The sequence below is a fragment of the Heterocephalus glaber genome, unplaced genomic scaffold (assembly GCF_053883595.1).
Source record: "Heterocephalus glaber isolate CG9 unplaced genomic scaffold, H.glaber_assembly_v1.0 deba00001608, whole genome shotgun sequence".
Lineage (NCBI taxonomy): Eukaryota > Metazoa > Chordata > Mammalia > Rodentia > Bathyergidae > Heterocephalus > Heterocephalus glaber.
In genome coordinates this window covers 15,004,644-15,028,022 of record NW_028258379.1, presented here as the reverse complement: position 1 = coordinate 15,028,022, position 23,379 = coordinate 15,004,644, and the positions used below count along the sequence as shown (strand labels likewise).

General features: G+C 42.5%; 1 protein-coding gene and 1 pseudogene across 1 annotated transcript; both read right to left on the bottom strand.

Annotated features, from left to right (window-relative positions):
- Positions 1-387: 387 nt before the first annotated feature.
- Positions 388-21,870, bottom strand: Dlst (dihydrolipoamide S-succinyltransferase). Its single transcript, XM_004837190.4, has 15 exons — positions 21,745-21,870; positions 21,155-21,188; positions 18,545-18,593; positions 15,201-15,256; positions 14,997-15,071; positions 14,729-14,784; positions 13,977-14,088; positions 11,889-12,041; positions 11,437-11,513; positions 10,397-10,494; positions 5,667-5,797; positions 4,124-4,197; positions 3,730-3,813; positions 3,143-3,310; positions 388-1,950 (listed from the first exon to the last, which is right to left on the bottom strand). The coding sequence occupies exons 1-15, from the start codon at positions 21,805-21,807 to the stop codon at positions 1,816-1,818; spliced, it is 1,365 nt and encodes a 454-aa protein (XP_004837247.1). The 5' UTR covers positions 21,808-21,870; the 3' UTR covers positions 388-1,815.
- LOC147822764 (SRA stem-loop-interacting RNA-binding protein, mitochondrial pseudogene) lies at positions 16,021-16,653 on the bottom strand (annotated as a pseudogene).
- Positions 21,871-23,379: the final 1,509 nt, after the last annotated feature.

The window sequence follows — 23,379 nt, the reverse complement described above, 5'->3', positions numbered from 1 at the left end:
CCCAAGTGAAATTTCGAGATGTCCCACCTCCCCAATCCATCCCAAAAGTAATGCAAGCCCCCACAAAAGTAAAGCTGTCTGGTGACATTTAGAGGGGACTTGGCAGAACCACAATTTTCCTGCATAAGTCTGGTCTGACTCTTGGCTCACGGGCTCCCTGGCAGAAATCTGGGGCCTTAAGAGAAAAGCATGCTTTCTCAGCAGGCAGAGAGGGTTCCACCTTCTGTTGTATTAATACAGTGGTAACTTATGTCAAAAGCACAGGACCACAGGATAGCCAGTAGGACATTAAGTGGCTTTCAAAGCTAATGACACTCATTGGTGCAGCAGCGGTAGGCCCTTGTACAACCTCAGGAACCAAAAGGAGCACAGATGCAGGAACCCTGCTTGAGAATAACTGTCCTTTAATTTTCATTCAAAATCAGTTTCTTTAAATATTGGAGTTACAAGTTCTGCTCGGTGAAGACAGAGTAGCAGATACTGCAGGCACTCAGTACTGGCACCTCCCCCACCCCTCCCCCCAGCCTTGCCTCTTGGCTCCAGATTAAAAAGGGGCACTGCACTAATGGCTCCATGTCAAGTGCCAGCAGTCTCAGGCCTGGATGCAGCAGATACAAAGCCATAAAGCCCAGCAGCTTTCATGACACGACACTTGCATTCAACCACACTCCAAGGAATTCCAATGAGTGCCCAGACACAAAATGCAGCACCTGAGATGACATCAGCCACTTTACCACCAGGCACTGACACCTTAGGGCTGGTCCCCACCACATTCCATTCTCCCCTAGATCTGTATCCGGCAGGGGAGGAGCCAAGCCCTTACTTCCTTGCAGGCCACATGGGGAGAAAGACGACATCTCAGTCCACATGCTTAAATCAACTTGAACTTAGAAGCTCAAGTCAATCTGAGCTGGTCACAGGATGCCTCCCCTCCCAGACTCTCAACATCACTGTGACCAGGCTCTCCTTTACTGCCATGTGCTAGCATCTGCTCTAAACAAGAACAACGTACTAGAACAGCTCCTAGCAGCCTGGAAAGGGTTGGTGTGACCACAGTCATGTACGAGTATGCCAAAATAAGTTTTCCTGGTGTGAGCCAATGACGTGAGAGCATGAGGGCAGGCCTGGGTTCTGCTCCCATCTATGATTATAATATGACCTCACAGCAACACTGTCCTCTCCTCCCACTGAGCACTCCCCCCCCACCCCTAGATCCCCTGGCCTGCGCTTCCTGGAAGAGGTAGAAGAGGCATTTTGAAGTCACTGAAAACTGAAAATGATGGTGCCATTTAAGAAGCACAGCAGCACCTCTTCACCTGTGTTCAATACCTCCACACAGGTGGCATCAAGTGAAAATGTGGATAGCCGGAGAAGATGCTGCTCTGAGTTTGGGAGGCACAGTATCCTCCCTAGACATCTCTGGAGATCACTTTCCAAAGATGGAAACTGTCACATGGTCCCCAGTGGTTTCCCTATGGCATACTGGCAATGGGGAGAAGCAAAATCATCTTTGCAGAGGACTAACCAAAGAAAAGCAGGAATATTAATGAGCATCCATTATAAGGTCCTCTCTCTCAAGCCTAAGCAAATTAAGATATTTGAAGGCAAGAGAGGATATAAGAGTGAGAGAACCCAGCAGGGATAACAAGAGAAGACCTATGACTGCTGGTTACATAGTGCGTGCCCTGGCTTCCTTGCTTCAGGCCAATAGCCTGTGACTGCCTGTCACCAGGCTAACTTGGGACCCATGGGGGACAGGGAGAAGTCTGGTTTTCAGTTCCTGCATGATTGATTTGTAGGGCATATGGCCTCCTCCTAAAGGTCCAGGAGGAGGACTCTGGGATCCTCTACTGCTGCCTTGATTTTGCGGAGGAAAGTCACAGCCTCTCTGCCATCAATCAGCCGGTGATCATAGGTCAGTGCCACATACATCATAGGCCGCACCTCCACCTGCAGAGATGAGAGGTTAAAAGGTCTGTCTCCAGTAGGGCAGGGAAACCCCACTGAAGGAGGGAGATGAGAACACACAGCCCATAGGAAAGCTCCTAGTTCTACAGCCTTTCCTACTAATGTTACTTCTGCATACTTTGGACAATTTCAAAGACTAACCTTCACCTTTAGTGCACAGTTCCCCTACTCAGAAAAAAAGTTTAAACAAGAAACAACTCTGCCCTCCAACTCATCTGTTATCTACAGAAAAGGTTTTCTCTTCAATTCCAGCTGCTTGGAGTAGGTGTTTTTGAGTTACATCTTATTTACTTTTGTGGAGCTGAGAATCAAACCCAGAGTCATATGCATGCTGGACAAGCACACTACCACTGAGCCACACCTCCACCTTAGAGTTAAATTTAAAGAAATAAATTTGTAGGTCCCACAAATTCTGACAAAGTGGGTGTATGGCCACTTTTAAGGGATAAGATCTAGGGTTTTGGGGTTCACAAAGAAGTTAATGATCCAAAACGCTTCCAAATACATGTGTCTCAGAAAGCTTTTTTCCTACTAATCTTTTTTATTTTTGGACAAGGTCTTGCCATGTAGTTCAGGCTAGTCTTGAACTCACTATGTAGCCCAGGCTGGCCCTGAACTTGCCATGATCCTCCTGCCTCAGCCTCCTGATTACAGGGATTACAGGCATACACTACCAATGCCTGGCTACCAACCTATCTTTTAAGAACTAGTTGAAGCCCCTTTGACCTAATTCCTTGAACTACCAGAAAACTTCTAAGCATGACCACACAACTCTGCAGTTCATAAATTGCTGTGCTTTCTTGTCCTGTTCCCTGGAGCAAGGACTACATTTCTAACTCTATCCCTCAGTCCCTACCTAGTTGGCAAAGAAGCATGTCCCAGGTGAAGGGGTGAGCCTTTTCAGCTCCATGCTTCTCAAACTTTTAAGGCATAACAGAATGTCTACACATCTGCTTCTGGAACTTTGAGAAAGGTCCAAGAATCTGCACTTCTAACAAGTTCCCAGATGATGCTGACCCATAGATAACAATTTTAGAATCAGCATCTTAGTTATTAATTAGAAACTAAGAGATATAACTTAGGCTTGAAATTACAGTGACTGCCTTATAATAATCATTTCGATTCCTTCTTATCATCAGCTGGCTATTAGGACCTTAGAAGTGAGGGTTCCTACCTTGCCCCCCACAGCCACTGGCCTGTCGAAAATGGCATGCATGCCAAGGATGGCAGACTGAGGGGGGTTGATGATGGGTGTTCCAAAGAGCGAGCCGAACACGCCTCCATTGCTAATAGTGAAAGTACCACCATCCATATCTTCAATGGCAAGTTCATTCTTTCGGGCCTAAAGACAGAAATTTCATAATTAAAACATTAAGCTAACTCAAGTTCTTTCACCCAAAGAAAGTAAGTCCAGAAAGCTGTATCTGAGGTATTAGTGATAGCTCCAGCTTCCACATGACAGCTGTTCAGCTGAGGAGACTGAAAATAGTGCTCCACTGGAGAAGCCGCATGACTCCAGACCACCTTTCTTCCCCAACCAAGTCTTCTTGATAAGATTTCAGTCACCTGAAGATGCTAGGCTATGCTGGATGTCTGTACTTAGCTCTCATGGGCTACCACCTTTCTTGGCAGCTAGAAACTTCTCAGGAAACAAGTGAGGCTATATCTCCTTGAATACTCCTAGCTGGTGAGCCCAACCTTCTGCAGTCTCTCTCTCTTCTTTGGCCCAGCACCTCATACACATGCTTCTTTCTACTTTACCTTCTCTCCCAGTTCACTGATGGTTCGTTCAATATCTGCATAATTCATAGTTTCCACATTCCTGATGACAGGAACCACCAGACCCTAAAGAGTGAAAAGCTGTCTTCAGTTGCAAATTAACAGTATCCTATACGTTCACTACAAGTTAAACTTCCTTGATTCAACTCAATGCTTTCCCCTACTCAGAATACCTTTTATTACTCACTGCAATTAAGAAAGCCTAAGATATTTAGGCTTGGCATTAAGATAAGAATGTGGTATGGTTAAAGAAAAAAAATTATTACAAACATTAAAAATATAGAATTACAGAAATGATCTCTCCATATGATCTGCTTCTTCACACAGTTATGCTGAGGATTCAAGATCAGCATTTCCACCTCCTGCCCCGACATACCCGTGGAGTAGCCACTGCAACACTGATGTCAATGTAGTCCCTATACACCACCTCTTTGGTTGCATCATCAATCACTATGAGAGAGAACACACGTCATATACACTGCCCCAGGCTAGGGCTAATGAGATGATATTTGCATTAACGGAGTAAGAATCTGCAGTGCTTGCTACAATGTGGTCTGGTCAACCACCACAAAGATGATTACATTACAAATGGCAGGTGGTACTCTACTTACTCCCATCCCAAACAACAATACCATCTCCCAAGTCCCCTGATTGACCTCCCTGTGTGTGGCAGTAGCATCTGTTCTTTGGCAGTCCTTAGGCTCAGCTGGCTTCCATGGGATACGAGTGTACTAAGTTCTGGCTAACTAGCTCTACTCATGCCCTCCCTTAGCGGAGAACACCCAGTGTTATTAAGTGCTCCAAAGGGGCAAATCGGCAAACGAAGACAGGGTTTAGAGATGCTGTCCGTTCTGGTTCCCACTCTCAACAAGAGGAAGGGGAAGCCTCTCACTATGAGATTCAGGAGGAACTTGGGTGGTCCAACTTTTAACTATGTCAGTGTGAGATAGCAAGCCAGCAGCTGAACATTTATATCTAGTATTTATGAGAAAATAAAAGCTTGGGAGGGCTGGGGATGTAGCTCAGTGGCGCTGTGCCTGCCTCTCAAGAGCAAGGTCCTGAGTTCGATCCCAAATATGGAAGAAAAAAAAAAAAAAAAAAAGCTTGGGAATTTTTCCCACAGAGTATGTGGTTATGTTAGACAAGGCACCAAGGAAAGCATGTGAATGAACAGAAGCTAAGAAAACTTTCACAGATGCCCACAAGTGTGTGCAAGCAGAATAAAAGGGGGCTGAGGGAAAAGAGAAAGCCAGTCAGAAAGATGTGAAAAGAATGTGAGAAACAAAAGAATACATTGGGCAAAGCAGAGAAAGCCGCCTATCTACCTACAGCACAGCACTCCAAGGAAAGGACTAGGACTCCTACTTCTAGATCCCTTGCTGAGGATTTCAAGTGTCACTGACCCCTCTCCAACCTTCCAGGGAACAAAGAAGTGTCTCAATACAGAAAAAAATGGGTGAGTAAAAAGGAAAGAACTAGTACCAAGTCCACAAGGAGGCCAAACCAAAGGCTTCCCAAAAAGGCTCATCTCAAAGAGATCAAAGGTCAACACTCAGCCTAAGTCAAGTGTGGAAGTCAGGCCCCAACATAACAGGGCACATAGTGGGTGAGCTGGGGGCTTGAGAAACAGGCAAGACCACAAGCTTCCATCCCAACCTGAGGCAGCCTGGAGGATATGCAGCCAAAGCAGCTGCCACACTGTGCACTGGGAAGAGAAACTATTCTGCCCATCTGGTGGGAAGACAGTAACCATAATGGCATTTCAGGAAGGTGAATCAAGGAATCCCTGGGAAAACCAGCCATATTTCCAGAGTTAGGAAATAAAAGGGCCCAGTGTGCTGACCCCAAAATGTTGGAGCAGTTTGTGTTCATATACCTACCTCCCAAGACCTCTGCAATTCTGGCCACAAGCGACTCACCTGCATTTACAACAGGCTGCTCCTGCAAGGCAAAGGCTGAGGCCTTCACAAATGCCGACATGAAGCCTAGTTTGAGGTTATGTTTTTTTAGGAAAGCATCTTTGTGCCGAGCTCTCATTTCCTGGATGTTACTGTAAAATATGTTACAAAAGAAAAGTGACCACAAAAGAAGCTTGGGTGAGCTTTCCCCTATTCTATACCATCTACCTAAGTTCAAGCTTTGAAATATTTCACAAGGGCTGGGGATTAAGCTCAGTGGTACCACCACCTGCCTCACAAGTGCAAGGACCTCAGTTCGATCCCCGGTACCAAAAAAGAGAGAAATATTTCACTAAAGGTCAATACAATAACCTTGTTCTTTCACAAAAACCAGATATAAAAGAATTAGGATGAAGCTGGGTATAGGGGTGCATGCCTGCAATCCCACTACTCTGGAAGGCTGAAGCAAGAAGACTACAAATCTGACACCAGCCTGGGCAACTAAGCAACTTACCAAGACCTGGTTTCAAAATAAAAAAAATTTTTTAAAGAGGATGGAGATGTAGCTCATTGCAAAGGCCCTGGGATCAATCCCCAGTACATAAAAAATAAATACATAGAAAGAATCAGGACTAATATCTCTTTAGGGTGGGTTGAGCCCTTTACAAGGCTTTCTCATGTTCTAGAAGTCACAGGTTTCAGTGATAAAGAAAATGAAGGAGAGGGCCAGGGATGTAGCTCAGTGGCACTGCACCTGTCTCGCAAGCACAAGGTCCTGAGTTTGATCCCTGGTACAAAAGGAGAGATCACAATGGCACACCGATGAGAAAATATTTCAGACTACATTAAAATCACGAGCTATCCATCTTGGGGAAAAAAAATATTTAGTCTATAAAATAAGTAATATCTGTCAGAATTATTTTTATTTTTGAGACAGGGTCTTACTGTGTAGTTCAAGCTGGCCTTGAACTCACTAGGCAGCCCAGGCTGGCCTCAAACTCGAGGCAATCCTCCTGCCTCAGCATCTTGAGTGTGGAGATTACAGGTGTGTGACAACATGCCCGGCCAGAATTTTTTTTTTTTTTTTGGTACTGGGGATTGAACTTGGGTCCTTGTGCTTGCACAGCAGGCAGAGAAACCACTGAGCTAAATCCCTGGCCCAGAATTATTTTTTAAAAACCACCAAACCTGATTGTTTTCCTTGCAATAGTCTTGCTTTCTAGAGAAAAATTAAAACAAAACCATCCACAGGTGAATGGGCTCCATGTGAGCAAAAGCATTCATGGGTATACAGGAGAGGGCAAATGACATTTTTTTTCAGCAGATTCTCTCTTCATCTCTGCAGAGTTAGCAGTTCTGTTTGTTTCTTTAAAACAGGCACTGCAACACCACCACATTTGAGAGTCAGGGTTGGGTACCAAGATACAAAGACAATGAAGACATAGTGCTTGCCCTTAAAATTAGTTTAATAAATGTGGTTTTCTTTTTTTTTTTTGGTACCGGGGATTGAACTTGGGTCCTTGCGCTTTCGAGGCAGGAGCCAGAACCACTGAGCCAAATCCCCAGCAAATGTGGTTTTCTCGTTATTTAGAAAAATGCTCTCATGTGGAGGGAGGCCTGTCCCCTTCAGATTCAGCAGCAGGGCCTCCCTGCTAAGAAGCCTTTCCAATGTGAACAGCTTTTGGCTGTCAGGACTGGCTTTTCATACACAGCAAGGTTAGTGCAAAATGGCTTTCCCATCATTTTGCTGCAGAAACTTCTGTATTTATCGGAACAGTATTTCAAGATAAAAATAAAATTTAACTTTATCTCAGGCCAAAATGCTCAGTTCTCCTTTTCCCCCTATAATGGCTTAATTCAACATTAGCACGAAAGATAGGATGTGGTACAACTTTAACTGCTCCCTTCAGACTTTTTGTTTTTTAAAAAGGAAAATTTCCTAGGGGAACTGATTGGGTTTTAAATGTTTGTATTCCTGAGTCTAACCTTATTTAGTGCTAGGATTACCACTCTAAAGACATTACTGGTTCCCAAGACAGAAGGGTTGCAGAATAGGGAAAGAGAAATGATAAATATCTCTGCTCTCAAACCTGCCTGAATGCCACTGTCTGGTCATTAAGGAGTTTCTATTTCAGAGCTCTGCCCTTGGAGGCAGAACTGGAACAACAGGGGAAAGGGGGAAGTCTCAGAAAGGGCCCTTATAGGTTAGCTAATCCACACAAGACCCAAAGGGCACTCGATCTAAACCAAATTACTGGCAGTGAGACCCTAGGCCACTGTTAGGTGACACCTCAATTAGCTACTGAAAAGAGATACAGCCATTGTACTTAACTTCCGATTAAGGCTATTGAGCCAACTGGATCCTTCAGAGCCACAAATATTTACATGTTTCGTCTTAAGAAACTGGGTAGAATTTCAAAGTCCAATTCAATTTGGCCCTAATGCACTGAAACATAAGCTGTAGCCTTTGTGATTCATTAGGTAAGGTCCTTCCCTGTGAACTACAGGCAACAGAGAATCTGTGGGTGGAATGACATCCAGTCTCTTTAGAAAGCTTAACAGAATGAATGACATATACTAAAAGTACCACAAACTATCAACTGTGCCCTAATGAGCCACGCCTTTTTATTTTTCAGACCCCTTCCAAAGGAAAACAAATTTCTCTGATGAAAAGTGGAAAAGCAGAGCTGGAGATGTAGCTCAGTGGTAGAGTACTTCCTTAGAACATATGTGGCCCTAGATTCAATCCCTAGCACCTCAAAAAAAAAGTAGATGAGCAGATTTAATACTCCGGACAAAATGAAGAAAAGAGATAAATGACCTGAAGACTTGATGGTTTACCTCCTGATTTAATATAAATTCTTACCCTGGCATTCAAAACATTCAAAAATATGCTCTTCTTTACCATTCTTTCCTATACATATTTTTAAAATTTTTTATACAAAACATTTATTGGTACATTTTACATATATATAATGGTAACATGCCTATTTTTAATGGCAGAAATTATCTTTGACTATTTCTTATAGTTTTGCCTATGTCATGGTCCAGACTGTTCACATTGTCTGGAATGACCTTTCACTATAATGCTACTTGTTAAAATGCTAGTCATATTCTCTCAAGGTACCAGAGATTGAACCTAGGGCTTTGCACATGCTGGGCAAGTGCTCTACCACTGAACTACATCCCCAGCCCCAAGACAGGTTCTTGCTAAGCTGCCCAGGCTGGCCTCAAACTTGAGATCCTCCTACCTCAGCCTCCCAAGTAGCTGAGATTACAGGCACGCACTGCCATGTCCAGTGGAATAACAGTCATTCTTGAAAACCTATTAAAAACTCTTTTCTCCAGGAAACCCTCCTAAACCTTACCCTTGCCACCACTACCTTCAATCTCAAAAGCAAATGAACTCACTCCTTTCTCCGTTTCATATTCTTTTTTTTTTGGTACCAGGGATCAAACCCAGGTCCTTGCACTTGTGAGGCAGGCGGTGGGACCACTGAGCTAAATCTCTGGCCCTCATACTCATTTTTATAATTTCATTTTTTCCCTTAGACTTTGAGTTCATTCAAATCAAATGATAAGCTCTAGAGAGCCAGAGCCTCTTTTACTCATCTCTATATCCCTCTTGAATTCCATACTTTAGCTGCCAGTAGATAATAAGCACTCAAAATATGTTTGTTAAATTAAACTACTTTCTCTTCCCTATAGTGCTGATACTTGCACAAACCAAAATCTTGAAGAAAGCTGGGTGCAGTGGCACATGCCTATAATCCCTGCACTCAGGGAGGCTGAGGCAGAAGGATCATAAGTTCAAGTACCACCTGGGCAACTCAGCAAGACTGTATCTCAAAATGAATAAATACATATATACGTACATATGTACAGGGTTGGAGATGGAGCTAAATGGTAGAGCTTCTCTGGGTTCGATCTTCCAGTATTAAGGGGAAAAAAAGGTCTTGAAAACAGGTGAATCAACAATTAGCTCACCAGAGAAATGGGTTCAGTGAATTAGTTCTTTTAATATTCTGATATTTTTATTTTTAAACACAACCTACTTTCCATTTCATTACCAAAGCTGGAAAAAATGAAAGAGGACAACCCTTGCCTGATTGTGAGTCACAGGAACATGTACAAGGAGCAGTCAACTGTCGGAAAAATATCAGCATGAAGGGCCTTGGCTCCAGGAATTCTGTCAGGGGTTCTCCATCCATGACTAGGCCTGGGATTAAGCCCTATTGGCCAGGGTGCGCCATCTCTGCTTGGCAATCTGACATTAAGCATCAGAGTTTAAAACTATTACTAGCCTTATCAGAAATCACAAGACCCAGGTATGAAAGTCTGAAAGGCTAAGTCACAGAGGAGACAGGCATAGTATTAAGAAAATCAGAGAGGGGGGTGAGGATTTAGCTCAGTGGTTCTGCCACCTGCCTCGCAAGCGCAAGGACCCAAATTCAATCCCTGGTACCAAAAAAAGAAGAAAATCCGAGAGGACAAAACCAAGGGTCGTCCTGTGTAAGTCAACACCAAATAAAGCCAAGAAGTACTTCTTTGTCCAGCTAGTTTTGCAAGCAGCAATAGGTAGGACTGGGGCAAGTTAAGTGTTCTCCCCAAAAGAAGAAGGGCCAGGGATTTAGCTCAGTGGTTCTGCCACCTGCCTCACCAGTGCAAGGTCCCGAGTTCGATCCCCGGTATCAAAAACAAACAAAAAAAGAACATGGAGACATGGCGAGTAAAAGGGATAGAGATCCCACCTCATGTCAATCTCATTGAAAGTGGTCAGCATTGCACAAGTATTCTGGGCCTCTTTCAGACGTTGAGCAATTCGCTGCCGCATCCTGTTCATTTTTTCCTGAAAGTGAAAGTAGAATAAGTATTGACAGTATGATCTCTGGCTTGAGGACTCCCTACATAGTCAGATGATTAAGCTTGCCAGGAGTGGATGGCAAAGAGTATCAGATTTAAGTATGACAAGAGCTCCAGGCTTCCCTCCCCTTTTTTGTGGTGGCTTTCCTTCTCTGAGCAACAATGAGAAAACAGAGGGCAAAAGTACTCACTCAGATGTGAGTAAAGTTTGACCAAGAATGGAGGCCCAGGAAATGGTATGATTTACACACCAAAACCAATACATAAAAAGGAAGAATGCAGTGTAGTTCTGTCCAGCTAATCTAAGAATCATCACTGAAGGGGCAATTTCTATTGGTAAAGCTTTGCATGAGAACAGCTACTTATGGAACGGAAACTTACAAGCAACAAATTCCTGAGGTCACAGTATTTTTAGGAAGCATTTTCAGGCAGAGGAACCCTAACTCTTGATCATACTTCCTTAAGGTTTTATCTTTGGCCTAACATATATTGCTACTGTGTATTACATACCTTAACTATAGCTAAGTATCCAGGAAGTATACAATGAGAGCTCTCACTAAACTACCTCTTTAAAGTGTGCATCACTATGGGAGGGAGGAAGTGTGTTACTAAGTTACCATTCCCTGCAAATATTTTACTCATGGGCATTTCATTGGTAGCATAACACAGTGGAAAAGCCACTGTGGAAAAACCACGACAAGTGGAAAAACAGTGGAACAACTATGGGACAAGTGTAGAGAAGATTGCAGGTTCCAGCCTATCATTTGATGGTAATGTGACTGCAAGCAAGCCATTTTCCATACTCTATTTCTTTATCAAGGCCAACTGCATGAACTGCCATCCATTCAATGGTAGGCACAATTACACTCATACTCCATTAACCTCAACACTGCCCCCCACCTCTTTGAATGAGTCCTCAGAGGCTTACCCGATGTTCTGAACGCAGACCTCTGCCAGCTCCTGGATCACTTGGTGGAGGTGTAGCAGTGGGTTTAACTGCAGAGACTGAAAATGAAGAGAGAAGGTACAGCTGCATCAGAGAAGGAAAGGAACATCTCCTGAGTAAATGCCAGTGTAATCATATTGAACTATCACTTAATTCTCAGAATATTCTGAAGTGTATTAGTGTCACTCTGACTTCACAAATGAAAAATCTCCTCGGGAAGTAAGTAGCCCAAAGTCACACAGCTAGCAAACAGAAAGCTTGGATGTAAACCCAGATATAAGGGTTTAAGGTATAAAGTCTAGAGATTGTTCTACAAAGCAGTCAACCTGTTCTATTCAGAGCCATGAGTGGTCTCAGCCTATAGCTAGTGAGGGAACATGGTACTTGATAAGGTGTTCTTCTCCCAGAGAAAAACGTGGGACTTGGAGGCTTACCTGGTTTGCTAGAAGGAGGCTGTGAGGGTGAGGGCACCAGTGGCATCTGAGTAGGTATGGAGGCTGCAGGGGGAGGAGGAACTGCTGATACTGTAGGCTCTGCTTTCGGGGCTGCAGTAGGCGCTTCAGCTGGCTTGGCCTTAGCAGGAGCAGCTAAAAAAGAAAAATAGACATCACTGGCACTGTCTGGAATGAAGACTACCAAAATGCAGATTCTAAACAAATTTACTGGCAAAAGCCCCATTTTCAATCCATTAACAAATGCCTACTGAATATTTGCTATATGCAAGACACTATGAAATACATATAATGACATAAGGCACTATTCTCTATTCCCCAGGGACCCTAAATGCCTTCTATCAGATTAAGTGGCTCAATTTAGCTGCCTTCCAGATTCACATATATCAACTGTCAAATTCAGCCACCTCGTGACTTCACACTGAGCTATGTCTCTGGCTCTTTTTATGTTTTACTTTGAGACAGGATCTCACTAAGTCACTAAATTGCCCAGGCTGGTCTTGAATTTGCAATTCTCCTGCCTCAGCTTCCCACTGTGTGCCACCACACCCAGCACAGCAGGTATTTTCAAAGGTCCTACTGAGCCCAAGGAAATGAAAACTTCCAAGCAAAACAAGCCCAGGCAATTTAAGTGTTAAAACACACACAGAAATGTTACCATTTCTAATTATAGTAATACTGATAAAACTCATCTATTTTAACATTACATATAAAAGAATATTCCCTTTTTTATTATTTTTGAAACAGGATGTCACATGTAGTCCAGGCTGAGTTCAAGTTCACATGTAGCCCAAGAAGGATTGAGCTTGTGATCCTCGTGACTTAGCTTCCTATATCCTAGGATTACAGGGATGCACCACGGTGCTCAGCTAGAATATTCTGCACCATTAAAAAATAGTTTAAGCACGAGTTCATTCAAGCTTAGGAGTTCAAAGCATTTCATCCAGGATGACTCTTATAAATCAATGATAGTCATATAATAAATAAACAACTTTAGACGATTCAATTTTTACCTATCTGGAGATTATATTCAGTTTTATATCCAGCAGTTTTATAAGAATTTTCTTTTGACACTAAAAAATGAATGATGAGAAGATGGACTTCAACTGGAAGATTCAATCTTATTTCCTAGCCTACCACTACACATTTTTTTCCAACCTCGAACTTCTTGTCTTGCCCTGATTAACCTTAATGATGCAATCTAACATCTTTCTGCTTGATTATTTTAATAAAAGAGATGTTAGTAGTTTGAGCATGTAACAATCAGAAAAACATATCTCTAATACTGATTATGAGGTCCAGTACAAATTTCTTTCTTTCTCATTTCTTCCCAAGAGAAATACTAGAGCTATTACGAGAGAACAGAAACTATACTTAATCCTCCGTAACACACAACATGAAATAATTCTTCTCACTTTACAACAGTGGCTCTCAGTCCTGCTGTGTATTAGAATCACTAGAGGAACATAAATAAATCAGAATCTCCGAGTCATAGTACCTAATAATGTCTGTCTGTATGTTTGTATGTATGTATGTACTGTGGTCCTGGGGGCTGAACCTAGGACATTTGTACTGAGCCACACACTCTCCCTTTTTAAATTTATTTATTTTTTCTTTTGAGACAGGGTCTCACTAAGTCACTAAGTTGCCTAGCCTGGGCTCAAACTTGTGATCCTCCTGCTTCAGCTTTTCACAATGTGAGATTACAGGCATGCCCCACCATACCCAGCTATCTGTATTATTTTCAAAGCTCTCATATGATTCTCATGTCAGCGTTAGAGAAGGGGACACTACCTTCAGAATCCTTGTTTGTAACTTTAAAAGGTCCAGTATAAGAAACATCCATGGAAAGGACGGAATATTATGAGGGTTTTTAAAAAACTACTCTTTTCTTCTAGAACTTGACATTTAAAGTTCACTCTATTATAAATATTACTCCTCCTATACCCTCAAGGGCAACTAGAATCTCAAAGAGTCTCTGAGATATCAGAGAATTATTAGTACAGTACACTCAGCCCCAAGCCCAAGGGGGAACACTGGAGACCTTGACCACCCGGAGAACTTCTTTACCACCAGTTTTCCTGAGTGTGAAGAGAGGAGTGCCTCCTTCGACTTTTCCTCCATCCGGTACCAAAAGAGCTTCAATCACACCATTTGCTGGTGACGGAACCTGCACAGATGTCTAAAGAAGGAGGAAAGGTGGAAAGAAAGAGTTCGCATTTTTACCCTGCATAAGCAAATTAACAGTATGAAATCCTAGCCATGAGTCACAAGAGTGCAACATGATTTACTGAAGGCCCTGTATGCAGAAACACCTACGGCCACACTTTCTGAGTCAGAGCAATGACAAGTAATTGCTATTGTGAAGATTCACTTTTTCTATCCTGTTGTGGAAACCTTAAAACAGATTCACTTAATCTGTTTTCAAATGATACATGGAAAAGCAACTGGAACAGCTTATGCACCACAAAGAAAATGGAGCTACCAGACTGAAGTTATAAAGTTATTAAAGTAACTTAAGATACTAGGTGGCCTTAGTATATACTTGCAGAAAAATCTAAAATAGCTTTTCTTTTTAATGAGTTACTCCAACACTTTTACAACTAAGGTTAGAGCTAGTTAAAAATTAAAGAACAGCTAAACCCGTTTCTTTCCTTAGATTAAGAAGCTCATGGGGCAACCCATTTTCTGGTCTCTCTTCTGTCCCTTTTAGACAGAAGCTATCTTTCTCTCAAATTTTTCCTACTCTTAAAAAAAAAAAAAAAAAAAAAAAAGCTCATGGTTGATCATGAAAAATTACCTCTAACATAGGACAAGCTCACCTTATCTGTTTCAATCTCACAAACCACTTCATCTTCTGCAACTGTGTCCCCAACAGCTGAAAAGACAATCAAAGGCTACCTGTCAGGGGAGAGCCTCCAGCAGCCATGAGTTTCAGCAGATTTTCTACGGGGCCAAAGTGGATGTAGCTATGTATCCGCACAAAAGAAAAGGGGTGTAAAGCCATAGGTTCCACTAATTAGCATAGGGGGAAGGGAGCCAGTTAGGGAGGTATTTAAACTTAAGAAGTGAAAGGAAACTAAATCCTACCTTTTTCCCACCTGACATCTCCCTCTGTGACAGACTCAGCAAATGCTGGGGTATTGACTGTAATCACATCATTCTCTAGGAATAAAGCAAAAATTACAAGTAGTCCTTTTTTCCCCCTTCCTTTTTAATGTTTCTCTTTAATTAAACTTAGCCAGCTGTTGCTCTTTCCACTAAAACTACATTCCTAAGAAAACAGGTACTTACTGCACACAGCTGTGGTTCTAAAGTAGCGAACACTGAAGATACTACTGTTGTCAATGCTGCAAAAGAAACAGAAAAGTTAACTCCTTTAGTAGGTGAATCACTCACATTTTAGTCTAGTTCAGGCACTACAGGTCACCTTCCCTTTAAATCAGGGATACTTGCCCAGGGTGCCCACCACTGTTATCCAGAGGAACTTGTCAAAGTACTCATCACCAGGCCAGATCCACAGATTCTGCCTCAGCAGGTACAGTCCCAGAGCTTGGCTGCCTGTGTGCCTTATATAGTGCCCTGTACTGCAATGAAATGCCAGTTCTCACAAACAGAAAGATTTACATTTACTTCTCTAAAAAAAAAGTAAGTATTTTGGTCCAAATGCAGACTCACCAAAAGGATTCAGCATCTGGATTAGGTTAACTAACCAAATCCAAATAAGATATAAATCATTCCCTCAGAGGTACATGTTGATGCACCAGGTATAATGGAAATTCTGTCCTTGGACTACAGATTTAGATCAGATAAAGCAGCAAGATATGACAGTTAACTCAGAAGTAAAACAAGGTGTTATGCAAAAAAAAAAAACCCACGAAAACTATCTCCTGTTCTCTTGCTGAGATCCATTCTAGATTCATTCCAAAGGAATCTCAAAGACCAAGGCATTTTCTGGTATGGCATTTACATTAAATAGTGTAAAATGGTGAACAATACCACCGTGTAGGCACAAAGTCATGAATAATTACCTCTGAAGAATGTGAGACATAGAAATACATGGTAACTTGGGCGAAAAGGTATATATAATTTGAGAGAATGACTTGTACCGATGGAGGCTTAACTTTTTACACTTCAAGGATTGTATGGATATTCAACAAGCACCTTTACAATAGCAAAGTAAAACAGATTTAAGTTGCCTTTTGATTTTTTTACTTTTATAATGTCACATAATTTTTTTTGTTTTGTGTTTATTTAATGGGTTTAATCATCTCAGAAATCTTTCTCTTCATTAGATGTTTGATCTCCTTGCAAAATTTTTGGTTTTTAAACTTGAATGTGGACCTTTACTCCATCAATTATGTGATTTTCATGTTGCACTACATTCTGAAGTGCTTCTTCTGAAGAAAAGTAAATCCAACACACACCTTTATAAAAGCCAGTCTCTTTATCAAAAGGAAGAATGCACTTTCGTATATGACCAAACTGAGCAAAGTGTTTTCTCAGCTCATTGGCTGTTGCAGTCCAAGGAATTTTCCGGAAAAAAGCAACCTGCCAAGTAAAATTCGTACGCAGTGCCAGGGCACCCCTCACTATGGAGGCTGCCATCTTTAGACTCGTCACAATAACTTTATATGGTCTATATAGACTCAAGGGGAAAAATGTAAATTTTTAAAAGCAGAGAACACAAAATGTTGTTTGTAATCATGTAAAAACATATGCCCACATCCAGCTGTGCTGGCACATCCTTGTTACCCCAGCTACTGAAGAGTCTGAGGCAGGAGGGTCTCAGGTTTTGATGCCATCTAGGGCAACTTAGCAAGATTCTGTCTCAAAATAAAAACAAAAAGAAAAAGGGCTGGGAGTGTAGCTCAGTGGTAGAGTATGCTGAGGCCCTAGGTTAGAGTTCCAGCACTGGGAGTTGGAGGGAAGCACAGATGCCTATGGGCAAAAACTAAGGAGTAACACACAAGTGCAGAAACTGCTCAGCCAGCACCAGGAACATGGGACACCAGCTGCCTCTGGGAAGAGGCATTCAGTGGGGCTAGAGGACAAGGACACTCCTTTTTTGTCTTCTGAATTTTGAACCATATAATTACTTGTTAAATAAAAGCAAAAAAATTTTATAATAAAAGATTTTTTTAAATAAAGTACTTCTTTCATAAAAAAAAGATGTCACATAACATAAAACTAGGTATTAGCTTAGGATAACACAACTAGGGATGATCTAACCCAAAGTTTAGTGGTTTTTTGAGACAGGGTCTCAGTATGTAGTTTAGGCTGGCCTTGAACTCACTATGGAGCCCAGCCTAGCCTCAAACTTGCAGTGATCCTCCTGCCTCAGCCTCCGAAGTGCTGGGATCCCAAGCATGTGCCACCATGCCTGGAAAGTGTTGGAGTTTTTTTAAATAATAATTTACTTTCAAATACTTGTTATATTACATAAGGATTAACTGTTGCTCAACTTTCATTTAAATTGCAGATAAATAATGTATGTTGAGTCTAACTTTTTTTTTTTTTGGTACTGGGGATCAAACTTGGGACCTTGAGCTTTCGAGGCAGGTGGCAGAACCACTGAGCTAAATCCCCATCCCAAGTCTAACTTTTTAAATTACAAAAGCATTGATGTCCATTGCAGAATTTTGGAAACAGCAAAAAGAATGTTTATAATGGGATTGTACTATACAGCAGAAAATGGAATCACTTTGCACTATAATCTGCTTTTTTTCCCACTATCATAGTGTGAACATGTTAACATGCTTAACCCTGATGTCTGCCATTTTGAGAGAAAGCAGGATATACAGTGCTAGCTCAGTGTAGATTCCTAGAAACAAAATTGTTAGATCACCAGGTACACACAACTCAAAGACTCATGACTGCCAAATTGCACTCTGAAAATAACACAGGAATTCATACTTCTAGTACCAAGTGCAACATTTTCTGAATTAAACAAAACTCATTGTGATGCACATTAAGGAAGCTAATCTGCTGTTTCTTCACTTTGAAGATTCTCCCTATAGACAAAGTAGCTTCATAGCTCTTGAACAGGTTACTAGAGAGCATCCTCTTATCACCACACTGAAAACACTTGGAAAGCAAAGTAGCATTTATGCAACCTGTATAAGCAGAAGTTAATCTGAAATACATATGGGTGGCCTTTCACCAAGCTCTGCATTATGTGGTAACAGCATTACTTCTGAACTAGTCAAAGTACCAGGGATCAGCTAGACTTTTGCTTTTACTGTTTCTAACTGTTTGTAACTAGACTACCAGAGGATGCTCTCAATGTCTACAATAAACACGGCCTCCAGCACTTCAGTTGCACCTGTATCCAACTAGAATATTTAGAAGCACTCTCTACTTCTATTCCCATAAAAAAAGAGGGTTCCAAATTATCTTTTGTTATAATCTAACGACCTGGTTAGAACAGGTATACTCTTGACCCAACATTGGCATGGTCTAACACCAAGGTACACAATAGATAAAAAAATGATCATCAAAGTTAGGTCTAGGGACCCAACATAGCCACCTCAATTTCTAGGTCTGGAGACCAATGAAGAAACAAGATGGTCAAATTTAGAACTGCTATCTAAGAAAATACCTGGTGGCCATATATCTGTACCCTCCGTGATACTTACACAATCTTCCTGCTGTCAGGGTAACTTGGTCCCTGACATAAGGAGACCCCTGCAAGAAACAAAACAACTCTTAACCAACAACTCTTATCTTATACAGGATATGAGATGGAAAAGAGGTCTGTTTATTCCCTTACCCCAAGACAGAGCAGAACTAGCTGTAGACAATATAATTTTTAATCACACTGTATCTTGGTTCTCAAACTTTTCTGCCAAAGTAACCTTAATAGCAGAGAGAAATGTGGTTGCGAGTGGGTTATGTGTTTAGGGAGGAAAGGGGCGATACCTGATGGCATTGCCCAAAGGAGTTTATTTACCTTAGAAACGCATAAATTTGTGTTATCCCTGTCTTCCTAATAAAATATCTCTATTCCCCACATCTTCAAATACAACTGAAGCTTGAAAAGAGATGTGACAACTTATCCTGCAACTTCACATAATCAAAATGGAGAAGCAATGGGTATTTGGTCTGGTTTTGAGGGAACTGGGTTAGAAACTTTCCTGACTAAACCCTAGAAGCAAAGGCAGAGGAACTTTAGTCTTGGTGTCCAGCTTGTTTCAAAACAAAGCAAATAAACTTCCCACCTTTCAGCTCATTTTTCCTTTGCTCTTCCTGAAGTCTTCCACCCTACTCATTCTCAACAAAGTGAGGGCCCCTTTCTCCCACCAACTGTCCTTATCATAAATAACTGCATTTCTTCAACTAATACCTAAAAACTACAGCCTCTTTTGTCTTTTTTCCCTCCTTCAGATCTATTAAGAACTCCTCCTGAGACAGCAATTGAGACAGCTTCCCCTTATGCCCACCACCTCACAAACATTCCCAGAGTCAAGTCAGTCGGTCACCTCTGTGACCAGCACCAGACTATGCAGTGTAAATTCTAAGCATAGCATGTCTTTGACCTACATTATGGCAGCCCATGATTTCTGGAATCCTGAGTCCAATTTAGAGTTTATCCTACTGCAAGTTTCATTTGTACAGTGCTTTAGGGTTATAAAAAACTTTCACATATGACCTTATTCTCATCTTCAAGTCTCACAGCAACTCTCTGAAATAGAACGACCATCTGCCATTATTACTTCATATATAAATAGGGCTTCCCAATGTTAAGTGACTAGCCCATGGTGAATCCCTGAGCCAAGATGCAAAAACCCAAGTCCAAGGCTCTTTGTTCTGTTATGCCACTCTATAAAGTGGAGAAGAATGTTTCTGACATCTTTCATGATTTCCAGTTGAAAAGAAAGTTTATTACTGAGAGCCCACTATGAACTGACAATGTGCTAGATGCCTTATGTTTCTCTGGCTCTTACGGTAAAGTTCAAGTATTTTACACAGTTGTATAACATCTAACCCCATTTTTCCAGGCTTCCTTCCCATTTCTATAACTGGTCAAGTCCTTTCCTGCTTAGAGACCTTTGCACAAACTATTCCATCTGCCTGGATTCTTGCCTCATGTTTTTTTCAAGTTTCAGCTTAAATGTCACTTCTTTGGGGAAGCTTTTATCAACATTCTCCCTGCATTCATTATCCTCCCAAGTACACTACATCATACCAGCCTCTCACTACACCCTGTACTTCTCCTTCCTAGTAACCACAATATAATTATGTCCTTATGTGTGCCTAAATACGTACTTGCTCTGTCTCTCTAGCTGGCCCATAAGCTCCTTGAGGGCAGAGACCATCTGTCTCCCCATCACCTAGCTAGCACAGGGGCTGGCCTTGTAGTCAGCACTCAATAAATAATCTGTTGAGTACATTAGTAAATGAGAACATGATGGGTTAAGAGGTCAGGCTGAGGAAGAAGTCAGGTGGCTCTAACTTGAGCAATAGTTGGCTGTGTGACCTTGGCCAAGACACTTAACCCCTCTGGTCTTATACTATGCATTTGTAAAATAAAGCAAATATATTTTTTGTTATTTGATGATGACTACATTAAAAATTGCACAGAAATCGCTTAGAACAATGCTCAGCACAAAGTAAGCCTACAATAAGAGCGGACACATTCAACAATGTATGCCATTTACTGAAAAATAAGCTATGTAAGATCTATTATAACTATCCCTCCCCCTGCCACCAAAAACAAAACTATTTGGAGAAAATCTAAACTTCCAATAGTCTCATGACACTCTCCAACAAAAGTGCTCTAGCTAAATCATCTTTTTCAGGGACTTTGTAGATGCTATGCCCTTTCTTTTTCTCTTCACTACACTAGCTTTGTCACATCCTCCAGGTCACACCTTTAACACCACCTACTTAATAAAGAAATCTCTTTTGTCCACTCTTATGTATTCTTTTCAGCACTCATTACAATTTGTGATTGCTCACTCGTTTAGCAATTTTCACTTTGTCTTCCCCACTAGCCTGTAACCTCCTCCACGGCAAGAATTAGTCACCATATCCCTAAATGAGGGTCTAGCACAGTGCCCAATACGTAGTAAAAACTCAGTAATTATGTGCTGAATGAATAAGTAACAGCTGTCAGATTAAATAGCATTTTGATTTGTTGCTATCTGAGCCGAAATGTCTTTGAACATGAGAAACAGAGCCAGATTTCCTCACATTGCTCTGCCCTAGGGGCGAGCATTTTAGGTAACTGCAAGGGCAGAACTTACCAGGCAGGAAACGTCTCCCTAGAGGGCAGTTCCCCTGTTGAGAAAGAAAACATTATCGATGTCACCCAACATGAAAAGAGTGGGAAAAAAGCTTCTTCAAAGTGCACACTCAACCCTGTCCCAGTGCTGTTGACAGGTGAATCTCATAACTCCAAAGGTAAGTGCAACACACTGGGTCTGCCAGACTACCTCGACGTCCCAAAAGAATTGACGCCCGCTGGTTTTAACAGAAGGGCGGAGTCGGCCCCCAGAATTGGGTTGCGGGGCTGCTCCGCGCCCCCTCCTGAACTCTGAGTCAGTCTCATTAGTCAGGACGGGCGCGGTCCCTCAGCCCCGACGCAGAGGGTGGGTACAGCAGGCAACAATCGGCGCCGGTTGCTTTGGGAAGATAAAGGGCCCCTGGGCTCCGCAGGAGCCACAAGACCGCCAGGAGGGCATGGGCGGCACCGGTCGCCCAGCGCGCGGCCTCCGCGTCCCAGTGCCCTTGGTGCCCGATCCTGGCGGCGCGCTGCGCCCCTGCTCTTCTCCCCACCCATCCGCCCGCCGGCCCACTCCTCACACGCCGGAGCCCCGGTCAGGCCAAACAATACCTTCTGGAAGGCGGCGAGGGAGCGGCTGAACGCCCGGGACACACAGCGGGACCGAGACAGCATCGCGGCGGCGGCAGCGGCGGCGGCGGGGGAGCCGAGGGCGGGCGGACACCGGATATGGAGCCGACAGCAACCGGAAGCGAGGCGGGCCGAGGCATGCGCCGCACACGAGGGGTGTTCAGAGCGAACTACCGGTGGAGGGAGGCGGCTGGCGCTAGTGTACCCGAAGCGGTGGGCATTCTCAGAGACCGCTGCGCTGTTTGTCTGCCCAGGCTGGTCCTCCTGAAGGTGCCTGACTATCCAGTCGCCGAATCGCCCCCAGATCAGACCTTTCAGCAAAACAGTTCGAGTTTGGCCCTCTTCTCTCCTGGGACCCTGGGGCACCAAGGCTTTGGTGCCTAAGTAGAACTAGAGAAAACACCCAGGCCGAGTTGCTGCCCATCATCAAGTCCTGAATGTCCATCTGAATAATTTCCTGAGCCTTCATTCTCACTTGCTAGTTGGTCTTGCTTATCCTTCACACCTCTGTCAAAGATCCTTCTGAAATGTAAACCTAATCCCACATTCCCCTGCTTAAAGTCTTTCAGTTGCTCTTCTGTCTGTATAGGATAAAGTCCAAACTCTTCTGCCTGACTAAGCATCTGATAATATAGCTTCTGTGTTCTGATCCTCTCTCCACTTTCACAGATCCTGAGCTTTAGTCATACTACACTGCTGGCTGTCACCCCAACACCCCAAGGCTGTTGCACTCCTTCACATCTTTATGTGTTCCCTCCTATTTGCCTGAAGACTTCTAATCATTCTTTAAGTCTCTCTCTAAATCCCTTCTTAATCCTCTCTGAGAGTTAACAATGCTTACTTTATGTGTCCAAAGTACTGTGTGTGTATCTCTGCATTACATTGTCCAGTTTATCTATCTCCTCTATTGACTGAGCGGCAGTCAGGAAAGAGATCACTCTCTATTTTCCAGAGATAATGTGGTCCTCTGGCTACAACAGTTTCTGGTATTCTGTAGGCACTTGGTATTTGTGAAGTGAGTTAATACTTGGTGCTAACATCATTGCTGGACACAGCTGAGGAGTCTTAGAACAACAATAACAAAGAGCTAAGGCAATAGCCTACTGGCGTTGCTGTTAATGTTTCTTAGCCTTTTTCTTTATTTGTGTATGCGTGTGGTGAGCACAGGGGATCAAATCCAGGGCCTTGAGAATGCTAAGCATGCACTTTACCACTGAAGTACATAGCTAATCCCCCTAAAAGCTGCTTAATTCTTTCATGGTTTTTTTGTTTGTTTGGTTGGTTAGTTTGGTTTGGTGCCGGGGATTGAACTCAGGACCTTGTGCTTGCCAGGCAGGCGCTGTGCCACTGAGCTAAATCCCCGGCCCCACTTGCATGGTTTTTAATAATTAATTTTTTAAATTCTTCTCTAAAATTTAAAAGCTTATGACTGATTATAATGTATCAAAGTATTTCTCCTGGAATTTTAGTGATCATTCAAGTTAATCTTAGATTTTACAGTCAGATACTACACACACCTGTGCATGGTAGCATGAAAAATCCCTCTCAGAAAAGAAAGGTTGAAATTGATTTCCTTGAGATTCACATATGAGCCCCTGTGAAGGTCCAAGGTGCAAT

Bases quoted from the DNA above. Each gene is read 5' to 3' on its own strand.
- Dlst (XM_004837190.4), bottom strand. From the start codon at position 21,807: ATGCTGTCTCGGTCCCGCTGTGTGTCCCGGGCGTTCAGCCGCTCCCTC. The intron at 15,257-18,544 runs GTAAGTATCACG...TTTCTTTTGCAG, and splicing joins CCTGACAGCAGGAAGATTGT to CATTGACAACAGTAGTATCT. The intron at 14,089-14,728 runs GTGAGCTTGTCC...CTCCTTCTTTAG, and splicing joins GTGAGATTGAAACAGATAAG to ACATCTGTGCAGGTTCCGTC.